Here is a 12,886-nt window from a genome sequence, read left to right as displayed (position 1 = left end):
AGCACATGGCATAATACAACATGTTGCCTAAGGGAGAGAAAGTGTTATCAACATTCTGGAAATATAAATCATAATTTAAGTTATCCAAGTTATTCTTATAACTAATTTTACTCTATGCAGAAATAGTAACTTCATTTAGCAATTATTTGTTAAAACACTGTTTGTGCCAGATGTGTCCCCGAAGTACTGGGATTCAAAGGTTGAAGAAGTCAGATAAGAGCTTGTTCCCATGGAGATTTACATTCAAGTAAGGATGGAGACAGATGATAAACAGCATATATTAATACATGAGGTAACTTTGAGTAGTTATAAATATTATTAATAAAATAAAAGAGTGATGTGATAAGATATAGTGGTAGAGTAGGGGGCTATCTTAAATTGGTGGTCATACAAGTCTCCTCTGAGGAGGTGACATCCGAGCAGAAACAAAAATGACAAAAATGAACCTGCCATGCCAAGATTCAGAGAATTCAGGCAGCAGCAGGAACAAGTACAGATGTTTCAAAGTAAGGATAACATTGATGTATGTTCACGAAGAGAAAGAAGGTCATGGAACAAAGATGAAATCACTTAATCGAGATAAGAGAGTTTGGCCAGATTATTATAGAGCACTACAGGCCATGGTAAGGAATTTTGATTTTATCCTGTGGGAAGTCTTTTTAAAAGGAGAGTTGCATGATTTGATTTAAGTATAAAAGACCCCTCTGGCAGCTGCATAGGGAATGGACTGTACAAGGCCAAAACTGGAAGCCAAGAAAATTGTTAGAATCACAGTAGGGCCATCAAGGGGTGACAGTGATGTGGAAGAGGAGGGATATGAGATATATATATATATATATATATATATATATATATATACACACACACACACACACACACATATATATAAGATATGAGATATATATACATATATAATATATGTATATAATATATATGTATATAATATGTATATTATATATGTGTATATATATATGTGTATATATATATATAATATATAATATATATGTGTATATATATATGTGTATATATATACACATATATATATATATATGGTAGCACATTTTAAATATATGAACTGTGGGGGCACCGGGTGGTTCAGTTGGTTGAGTATCTGACTGTGACTCAGGTCATGATCTCATGGTTCATGAGTTCAAGCCCCACATCGGGCTCTGTGCTGATAGATCCACCGTCCCCTCTTGCTCTGCCCTGACCTCGCTCACGCTCTCTCTCTCTCTCTCTCTCAAAAATAAACATTAGAAAAAAAAATATATATATATATATGAACTGTGCCTGGACATAATGTAGGCATTTCATGTATATTTCTTGAATGAATAAATAAATGAATGAATACATGAATAGCACAATGCTTATATAAACATTAAAACATAGCAATGTACTCTATTCCTGGCATCATATTTTAGTCATGAAACAGAAACAAAGGAAAGTATGAGGAGTCTTTTACATTCACAAGAAAGCCTAAAATTTTCATTTGCATTCACATGCTTCTTTCATTACAAATAAGGTAAACAATTTGCAAATGAATCTAACTTAAAGAAGAAAATTTTAGAATGGGACGACCCAGCAAACATCTGACATTTCCTAATGTTAATTGTGGAGTTTCTTCATAGAGTCATGGCTAGAATAAGAAATAAATAGAAATTCTGCCTTAATAAGAACATTGCCTGTTAGTTGGCAGAAAAAGGAAATTATTCACTTGAGGTTTCTAAAAATAGCTTGCTCTGTGCCTTCCGTACGCGGGCTGTTCACACTAGTGTCAGAGTGTGCCCGTGGTGGGCAGCATGGGGTCTCTGCCACCTCCCAAGAACCGATTGTTAATTGTTTAGAAAATTGATGAGCAAGTGGTTAAAAATACTGTTATTAAAATTGAAATTATTTAAATTTCTTAAGTAAATGAGGAAGTTTAAACAAGGTAGTAAATTCTCAAAACTCATCACTTCCTAATTCCTTACTGCATTTTTAATAATAGTCTTTGAATGTTTATTTATTTTTGAGAGAGACAGAACACAAATGGAGGGGAGGGGGCAGAGAGAGAGGGAGACACGATCTGAAGCGGGGTACAGGCTCTGGGTGTCAGTACAGAGCCCGACATGGGGATCAAACTCACTGACTCTGAGATCATGACCTGAGCTGAAGTCAGACGCTGAACGGACTGAGTCACCCAGGCGTCCCTGTTCTGGCATTACAAAAAATTTTTTCAGTTTATTTTGAGACAGAGAGAGAGAGAGAGAGGGATAGAGAGAATCGTAAGCAGGCTTTGTGCACAGAGCCCAATGTGGGCTCAAACCCACAAACCGTGAAATCATGACCTGAGCCAAAACTCAAGTTGGATGCTTAACCGACTGAGCTACCCATGTGCCCCTATTTTACTGCATTTTAATATCATCAATGCTCTTGAGGTTATTCCTCTGCATCTGTGTGGTGGCTACCATCACATATGCATAATGGTGTGCTGCTCAGCATTTCATCGTAGCTCCACATTTAGTGATGTCATGTGGGAAGTTTGAAATCAGACATGATGGAAATATTTACACCACAGAAATTAGCAAACTATAAAGCCAGGGCTTCCCCTCACCCTAAGACAGTCTGTTGTTTATCATCTACCTGCACATCACTAGTTATCACTATGCTGAGGCTACTGTCACTGCTACGGCATCTCCAGCTACAAACTTCTGTAGTTTCAACCCCAGAAGCTTTGGGTTTTGCTTCACATCAGCGATGAAAAATGAAGGGTAAGGAAATAAAGAGAGCAGCAGTGGGGTATGGCAGGCTTCTAACAAGGAAGGTTGGTTTTCAAATCGATTTACTGGGTTCTTTTGCACTTTACTACCCTCAAATAAAGTGCTCATTTACCTCTGATTTCCTTTGTGGAACAGCCTGCTGAGTGTGAAACCACTCAAAGTGTGTGCTAGCAAAGTTCAGAAATTAGAAAATGTTTTAAAAATAAAAACATGCCATCTTCTCCTATCATTAGTAATGACTAAAGGAAAACTAATGTTGGGGCAATGCAATGGGAAATGCACTCATATACAATGACAACAGGAAATAAATAATATATTTTAATTTGGCAATATAAAAGTAAAATACTTTATCAAATTATTTCAATTTAACCCGCAGAAAGATTAATTTATAAAAATGTATTCAAAATAGAATTATTTATTATAGTGGAAACCAAAATGGTAGATACATTCTTATACATTTGAGAGAATATGTATAATTTTAAGTGAAATTTACAACATTTTGAGTGACATGGGGACTGTTTGTGTAACATGATTCATAAAGTAGGATATGCCATTATACATTCAACAGAAGCAAAATGCAAAATTATATATAAATATACATATAAATAAATATAAATAATAAATATATAATTTATAAGATCTTATATAGTGTAATATATTGTATATATATATAATAATATTATTAATTATATAAAATATAAATATATAAATATATATACACACACACACACACATACTGAACACTAATTGTAGCTAATTTAGAGTGTTTGATACGACTATTTTTATTTTCAAATTTTGGCAATTTACAATTTCCTAAAGAAACACAATAATAATGTCTAAACAAAAAAAAATCAACATAAATTAAATGCATGAGAAACCTATTTAAACAATTTGCAAATAAATCCAAACTTAAATGAGAAAATTCTAGAATGGCACTATTCACCAAATACATTAATCTATTTAGCTATAAATTATCATTTTTTTTCTAAATCAGTGATCCCTGCCTTTAATTAGCATCTTGCAGTGTTTCAGAGACTCATAAAACTCTCAAATAAACATCATTTAATTCATTATAATTAATCTATAGCATGCAGGATGAGAAAAAAGTATCAAAATTTAAATAATAGTGTTCTACAGTCCACACAAGAGATGAAGTCACTGCCTCAAGTATTTATTTTGGATTACCCAGTGCTGTGAGAAATACAGTTTGCAGAATAAGGACACATACGCTGAGACACAGAGAGAGATAGTAAAGGAAGGAGCTTCCATCTAGTTAGTGTCTTTCTATTTTATACTATATTAATATACATAGGACAAAGAAAAAGGAGTTAGAAAAGTATTAATAGTCCAGTGAATTTCTTTTTTTTTTTTAATTTTTTTAATGTTTATTTATTTTTGAGACAGAGACAGACAGAACATGAACCAGGGAGGGTCAGAGAGAGGGGAGACACAGAATCTGAAACAGGCTCCAGGCTCTGAGCTGCCAGCACAGAGCCCAATGCGGGGCTCGAACTCATGATCTGTGAGATCATGACCTGAGCCAAAGTCACAGGCTCAACCGACTGAGCCACCCAGGCACCCCATGAATTTATTTTTGATAAATTTCGGATATTAGTATTAAATGGTCTATTATTACGTAAAATTTTTAATGCATTGTGGTATTTCTTTCCATTGAAACTATAGTTGACACACAATGTTACAGGTGTACTACATAGTGATGCAACAAGTCTAGATGTAATGCTAGGCTCACCATAAGTGTGGCTACCATCTGTTACCACACAATGCTATTACCATACCTGCATTATGGTACTTGAATTATGGTTTGTCACCCAGATAGTAATCAAAAAGTATGCAGCATGTTGCAAAGTTACTTTTGTGACATATAAGGGAAGAAATGCCAAGTTTTAGGACATCCTTGACACTTCAGATTTCCTTAGGAAAACACTGATACTGGTGTGCATACCAATCCTACCTTTACTCTTGAGAATCCATATGGCCTACAAATATACAAGTAATTAATGGAAATGTGTCTTAAATGACTGGCTTACCTGAAATTTTGACTTGAGACACTACTCCATCTCCTCCATCACTGTGTGCACGAACCTCTACAACATACTCTCCATCCCTGGGGATTGGAACTTCTATGGAGTGTTTATGAGTTGAATACAGCTTGCCATCATGCTGGCCATCGGGTCTATAGAGAACCTGAAAAAGTCCCAAAATGTGTATATTTAATAAAGTGGTAATAATGAGCCAATGCCAAAACACTAAAACCAAAATAAAAATGCTTAGACTTTTATTAATAATAAAAAAAAATCCCAGGAAGCTGTTTAATACTAGCTAGAAAAAGTTATGTTATTTTTATTTTTTTTTTTAATTTTTTTTTCAACATTTATTTATTTTTGGGACAGAGAGAGACAGAGCATGAACGGGGGAGGGGCAGAGAGAGAGGGAGACACAGAATCGGAAACAGGCTCCAGGCTCTGAGCCATCAGCCCAGAGCCTGACGCGGGGCTCGAACTCACGGACCGCGAGATCGTGACCTGGCTGAAGTCGGACGCTTAACCGACTGCGCCACCCAGGCGCCCCAAGTTATGTTATTTTTAATTCACAGAAATTGATTTCACCTATTATTTTTAGGGTGATCAAGAGAAAAATGCCTTAAGCATCTGACTTTTTTTTTTCTGACCTAACATAGAGGCAGAAATATGTGTGTGTGTGTGTGTGTGTGTGTGTGTGTGTGTGTGTGTGTGTGTTTTATGGAATAGGTATAAAAATGAGGGCTCTTTGAACATTTTGAAGTAGTCTTAAAACATTGCTCAGAATTAAATTTTTTAATATTCCCAAAGTCTGGTATCCAATAAAAAATGTGTGATAGAATATATGGAAATAATCTTTTTTTGGTTCATTTATGGTATGCAACTCAATATACCCAAGTTTACTGTGTGCCAGGCAACGCTATCTTAATCATTGCCAAACAAAAATGGATTCATGCACTGATTACTTTAACAACTCTATTCTTTAAGCAGTTATTGTACTATCTTGCTCACTTGACATAGAATTTTCATAGAATTCACTGAAGATCTTTTCTTATTTCAAAATTTATCACAGTACGATGTCATCTGAATTCTCTATACAGCTAGAATAAGAAAGCTGAAAGGGTTTTTGGTGAATAAACATCAGTCAAGTCCAAACATCAATCATTCTTTATAGGAATAAGCCTGTGTGGGGGAAAAACCAGTAATATTTACTACCTTATATCTGTCACTGTAGATTCATTTGATAGTGCTACCACATGATCCCAGGTGATTATATAGCGTGAACCAGATCTTATGGAACTGATGATCCTTGGGGGCGGCTCGGAGCTGTGGGAAAGTAATAATATGCAAGTGACAGCCACCGTATCCAACTTGAGTTTTGCAAACTGCTTGAGTCAGTGATGATAATGATGTGACAACAACAGCTAATTCTGATGAGTGCTTACTACATAACAGGCACTATACTAAGCACTTATATCCATTGGTTCATTTAATGTACCCTTGACCCTGTGAGGTAGGTAATGTAACTATCTTTTATTCTCTTCTCCTTGTTCTTGGGTTTCTTTCTCCACCAGTCTTTTGTAACTGCTGCTTTTAAAGCCATCAATTATCTCCAGTTGGCCAATAATGTCATGTTTTACTCTTTTCAGACTTAATATCTTTGTAGCATTCTACAGAATTGACCTTCTAACCCCTTTGTGAATCTCATTCTTTTCTTACATTCATGATCTCTTAACATCCAGGTGTCCTTCCACCTCTCCGGATGCTCCTTCTCATTAACCATCCTGTGCCAGCTCCTGTCCTCTGCCTAATTTCTAGATGTTGGCATGACCTAGGACTTGATCCTGAGAACCCTTCTCTGATCTATGAATCTTTCCTAAATTTTATATCTGGGTGTATGGCTTTAAGAAGTCAAAATTTTATTTCAGGTGTATGCTTTCTCTTGGCCTCTAGACATATGTGTCCAATTGCCTGTATTAGAATGTCTACAAGACTTCTCAAATGTAATCAAGATGGAACATTTGCCATGTTCTCCCAAATCTGCGTCTCTATGGGTCTTTCCCATCTTTGGCAAATGATACAACTGAATTCTCAGTTTCTGAATCAAAAGTACAGTACTCAGTCTTCCATTCCATCCATGCCAACATCCAAATCAGCACCAAGTTGTCAACTCTTTTCTTTCTGTAGAAAATTTTCCACTTCTCTTTATATCCATTATCACTTAGTTCTGGCCATCATCACTTCTCTCCTTGACATCTAAAACCGTCCCCTAATTGGTTCTTTGTTTTTACCCCTACTCCACCACCACCCATTGTCCATCCAGAAGCCAGAATGATTTTTTTCAAGCATAAGTTAACTATCCCTCTCTGCCTTAAAATCTCCCAATGGCTCTCAACAGACTTAGAAAAAACTCTAATCCCTAGCAGGACCTACAACTACAAGACTCTTCATATTTCAACACCAGCATACTTCCTCCTTCTCACTTCCAGCCTACATCCTTGCCCAACTGGCCTTTCTACACTTATGGCATACCAAACTATTCCCACCCTTAGGCTTTACCCTAATTACTTTCTCTACCTGAAATCGTCCCCTCCCTGCCAGTTGTCATAGTTGGTCCTTCTTATGATTCATATATTCATATATATATGACTCAAATGGCATCTTATCAAAGAAGCTTTTCTTGACCACTCAATTGGAATTCATTTCCATCCATGTCACTTTCTATTTTATTATGTTTATTCATTTTATTGCCCTGTCATCTGATATTATCATTCATATTGACTTGTCAGTTCTTTGTTTAGTTTTGTTTTGTTTTGTTTTCATGTCCTTCCATTAGGTTGTAAATCTTCTAAGAAGAGGCTCTGGGTCTGGTTTGATCCCTTCTGTATTCTCAATGGCTAGAACAGAGATAGTAGACACATAGCATACTTCTGATGAATAAATGGAAAAAAAGAACAAAGGAATGGATGCTGCTCTTACAAATTAGAAAACTAAGGCTTAAAGGTGGGAGGTAATTTGTCTACTGGCACACATTTAGTAAGTGGAAAATACATATCTGAAGCCCATGGCTGATACCAAAGTCTGGTATCCTATCACCATGTTCAGTTACCTTTCCCCAAGTGAATTTCATAAATTTCCAAACACCAGTAGTATTCATGTCTTTAAATTCTTGCAAATCTCTCTAGAATCTTGAATATAAATTCTATTCTTCTATATATTCAATGTGGGTTCAAGAAGGAGATATCAAAGTGAACCAGAGAGCTAAGAATGACTAGAAGACTTAAGCAGGATGGGCTGTCTTGTTGTATAAACAACGAGAACATATGGTAATAAGAGATGAAACATAATGCTATAACATTTACCTCACATTTGCACTATGCACTGATGAAGGTTTATATAAAAAAAGTATAGAAAAGAAACAATTTTAATTTTCTCATGCTATACGCTATTTATGCAGTCCTATAAAAACAATGTTAAAAATAGTAATGGAGAATACAAATTGATTATCTAGTGATACAAATTTACAAATGGAGGTTCTGTAATATTATTTCTATAGTGGAACATTAAATGGGTGAAGTCATCCTCCACATGTTTTCATCACCTACATAACTAACAGTGATTTTTTGTTTTTGTTTAAACCTTGGATGGCTGTAAAAGATAAAATCTAAAATGGAATGTGCTAAGACTGCTAGGTAGTAAATTTCTCTCAAATGTAACTTGCATCATGACTGAATGGATTGGTAGTTTTGATGAGTCTAAATGCAAATGTGACTCACGTGCTTTCTTGGTGAAGGTCTCAATCATGTCACTGGGAGGCCCACACCCTGCGCTATTGCAGGCCCTGACTTCCACAAAGTACTGGGTGTCGGGGCAGAAGGTTCTCCAGCCTGGCCGAGTACTCTTGGCTGGTGACTTGAACTCTGTGTGCAGCTGCTTCTTTGTCATGGGCAGCCCATACCGAATCTGCAAACATTCAAATTGAGGAAGATGTTGTCATGGACTCAGTGGTGAAAATCCTTTTCACTTGGCTCTGACACCTATGATGTTGGCCTGAGTGTCATATACTCAAATGTTACTTAATGCTACTTATACTTCTATTGGTCTTAGAATACGCCAAGGCACATAATGTAGATCTATTAAAGATGTCAAAGAAATCAAGGGGCTCACCTCATGGCTGAAATAGTATCACTCTAACAACACAACAACAAAAAAAGATGAAGACGAAGAAACCAAAAACCTCTTCATATGATTTACCTTCAAATATAACACTGGTTTCTGTTTGATGTATTTCCACAATAATTTTTATCATTTATTTACTGTTTTATTTCTGTTTGTATAATATCAAATGTGTCATGGGTCACTGATAAAACAGTTTGACAGGAAATACAACTTTGTTTTATAAAAAGTTATTATATGGCCTAGAACATGCGAGTGTAATAAGTTTCTGCTAGTTCATTTAGAAATATGTATGAAAAATATTCCCTGGGCGCCTGGGTGGCGCAGTCGGTTAAGCGTCCGACTTCAGCCAGGTCACGATCTCGCGGTCCGTGAGTTCGAGCCCCGCGTCAGGCTCTGGGCTGATGGCTCAGAGCCTGGAGCTGTTTCCGATTCTGTGTCTCCCTCTCTCTCTGCCCCTCCCCCGTTCATGCTCTGTCTCTCTCTGGTCCCAAAATAAATAAACGTTGAAAAAAAAATTCTTTAAAAAAAAAAAAATTCCCTTTGAAGCTATATTTTTGCCAGCTATCAAAGAAATGGGCTTAAGAGTTTAATTAGTTGAGGAAATTATTTATTATGAAAATCAATTTATTTTAAAAATGTTATCCATGTTGTGATTAGAAATGATTACTTGCGGGGCACCTGGGTGGCTCAGTCCGTTAAGCGTCTAAATTCGGTTCAGGTCATGATCTCAGGGTTCATGAATTCACGCCCCCCCCCCCCCCCCCCGCCCAAGCTCTGTGCTGACAGCTCAGAGCCTAGAGCCTGATTCAGATTCTGTGTCTCCCTCTCTCTCTGCCCCTCTCCCACTCACACTTTGTCTCTCTCTCTCTCAAAAACATTAGTTAAAAAAAATGATTACTTGTACCAACCAATGTACCAATGACACTCTTCCTTGTCTTTTAAAGTTTAAGTAAAAATTGGAAATTATAATTTCCATCCTTCTAATGAGACTATTTTGTTGGTTAGAAATTCCTGTATCTAAGGTATAAAAAAAGGAGCAAATTTCCTTATAAATGTGTTGATATTTATATATTTTAGATTCCCTGGCCATAAAATAAATGAAAATTTAATTTCACAATTAAGCAAAGTGCCTAGACAATAGTATCTAATATTTATATAATCTTGAATAATTACATAAATCAAATGAAACCATTATAAAATGGAACTAGATGGTTCCAATTCACTTGGTAACAAAGTAAGGTTTATATGTAGAATGATCACATTTCAGAACAAAGCCTAGTTACTAAGTTGCTAATTTGTTTCCTTTGCAATGTTTTTATTTTGTTTTCTAGTACTCATTTTTCTCATGTCAGCAATACTTTTTCTAATGGTTTTGATCAGATCTCCTTGGCATTTCCTGTCATCTGACCAGAAGGATGGCCTCAGAACCAAGGAACTAGAATTGTACCCAGTGTCTCCAGAGGCAGATCTCAGTTGGCAGACAAAAGACCTGCTAAGAGGAGGAGCCTCCTCGAGATGTTTCCAGATTCTGAAAGGGTTCAGGCAGTGAGTACATTCATCTGGGAGGACAATGGCCTACATTTTAGTGGGCACTTGAATTAGATAATGCATAAGGCCTCCTTCTAATGCTTGACTAAAGAGAAATAAAATGAAAATTTATATTCTAATGAAATGCCAAGAACCTGAGTAGGATCATCTGTATACATTATCTTCATAATAAATCTAGAATGTTTTATAGCAATCAAAACTGAAATCTATGAGGTTGATGCATTTTTATATGTATGCTTGTTGACTGAGATGTGGACCACATTTTAAAATCTTCATTGAATTTTAACAACTTTTCTATCATCCAGTTTAAAGAAGAGAAACTTTTTAACCAGATAGATACCAAAAAGGTAATTTCTAAAAGACAGACACTATGAGGAATTAAAGTGACAAAATTTTTCTGCCTTCTCACTTAAATTTCCATGAGGCATTTTGGCAATACAAAAGAAAAGAGCTTTCCTTAATTTACTATTTGCACCTATATCTAAAATGACAAATGACTTTATTCATCTGTGGTGGTCAGTCTCCATTAAAATTCACAATAGGGGCGACTGGGTGGTTCAGTCAATGAAGCGTCTGACTTCCACTCAGGTCATGATCTCATGGTTCGTGAATTCAACTCCTGCACAGGGCTCTGTGCAGACAGCTTAGAGTCTGGAGCGTGCTTCGGATTCTGTGTTTCCCTCTCTCTCTCTGCCCTCCCTGACTCGTGCTCTATCTCTCTTTCTCAAAAATAAACATTAAAAAAAAAAACATAAGTCACAATAAATTAAAGCAGTGATTTAGCTATGCCTTTTTAACTAGGGAGCAGAAAGAATTATTGAGAGTGCCAAATAGTCCTTGATTTCCTTGTTTTAGAACAGGAGAGTTGTTTGAACTTTTCACAGTATAGTTAATCTTTACAAATGAAAGCATCTGAGACAAAATGATTTAATTTAATAATCTCTTTATATGTTTACATATAACTTACAATGTTTTCAAAGTATACTAAAATAAATAATAGATAAATATATGTAATGCATGGCATCATCTTTTTTTCTCTGAACTAGCCACTGGCCATACACGTCATTTCCAAACAGATAATAAATTTGGGCTGTTGCATCTTGATCATCTCACTGAGTTTCTCAATGTGGTGAAGCACCGAGCAAATCGCTTATGAGCGATTTGGAACAAATTGCTTGCAGTGAAGGGTGCAACCTGTAGTCATGGAACAGAACAAATGTGTTGCTTTTGATTAATCACTAGGGAGACCAAAAGAGAGCCTGAATGAATTAGTGGAAAGGGATTATCACTACTGGAAAATACATAGGCACATACATACATATAGTGGGTCCTGAATTATGGATAGCAAACCATAAATTCATCTTCATATGCTGCATTAACATAATGCATTTCTTTTTAATGCTGTGGCATTATACAATTTTCACTCTTTCTCTACATGTTTCTATAATTCCCATAGCATCTTTTGTCTCTCATAAACCTATCATAGTGCTTATTAGGCAATTATGACTAATTAGACTGCCTCATGACTTGTCTTTTTCCACTTAAACTAGATTATAAGCTCTTTGATGACAGGGTATTTACTATTTATTTTCAACACTATGGGCACAGGGCTACATTTGACGTATGATACTCTTTCATTCATTGAACAAATATTATCAGGTACCCACTTTGTCCCACTTACTGTGCACGGTGCTGGGAGTGCAGTGAACACAGGCATACATGTTCTTTGCCATCATAGATCTTATTTAAAAAATGAAGGAATCAAAATATATAACTTCACATAAAATCCCTAATATCTTTGAGGGAGAGATCTAAGTATATCATTTTGCCCAAAGAATACTTACTCTTTACAAAAGTATTAGGAAGCTAAAAAGAAAAAAGCCTTAGCAGAAGAATATCACACTTTCCATAAATTGTGTGCTACACTTATAATACTTTTGTACAATGACAATATAGTTATATTCCTTCTCAGAAAAATTTAAGAAATTTGCAGGGAAAATGGCTTTTCTAAAACCTCATTTTCTCCAAAGGGGTTTAGAAAAAAGGAATGGATGTTACAATTATGGAAGTGCCTGAAGATATTTAGCACTTTTGAAAATTGGGTTTGCTCCATTTTATTATTTTCAACTTCAGTAAACTTTTTCTTAAGTTTATTTAGGTATTTTGACTGAGAGAAAGAGAGAGAGAGAGACAGGGAGAGAGAGAGAAGGAGAGAGAGAGACAGAGACAGAGACAGAGACACAGAGAGACAGAGAGAGAACATGGAAGAGGAAGAAGAGAGAGACAGAGGGAGAGAGAGAATCCCAAACAGGCTCGTGGATGTAGGGCTTGATCTCCCGAACCAGGAGATCATGACCTGAG

At 36.0% G+C, this 12,886-nt stretch overlaps 1 protein-coding gene across 1 annotated transcript in view; it reads right to left on the bottom strand.

The window, feature by feature from the left end:
• The window catches only part of CNTN1 (contactin 1), a 375,068-nt gene that overhangs the window by 40,346 nt on the left and 321,836 nt on the right, over positions 1-12,886 (bottom strand). Inside the window, 4 exon segments of the mRNA XM_030322283.1 lie at positions 4,808-4,972; positions 6,021-6,124; positions 8,571-8,668; positions 8,670-8,761. Coding sequence (XP_030178143.1) covers positions 4,808-4,972; positions 6,021-6,124; positions 8,571-8,668; positions 8,670-8,761 — 459 coding nt within the window.

This window comes from Lynx canadensis, chromosome B4, assembly GCF_007474595.2.
Source record: "Lynx canadensis isolate LIC74 chromosome B4, mLynCan4.pri.v2, whole genome shotgun sequence".
Classification (NCBI taxonomy): Eukaryota; Metazoa; Chordata; class Mammalia; order Carnivora; family Felidae; genus Lynx; species Lynx canadensis.
The sequence above is the reverse complement of the archived record's forward strand: the minus strand, read 5'-3'. Positions and strand labels throughout refer to the sequence as shown.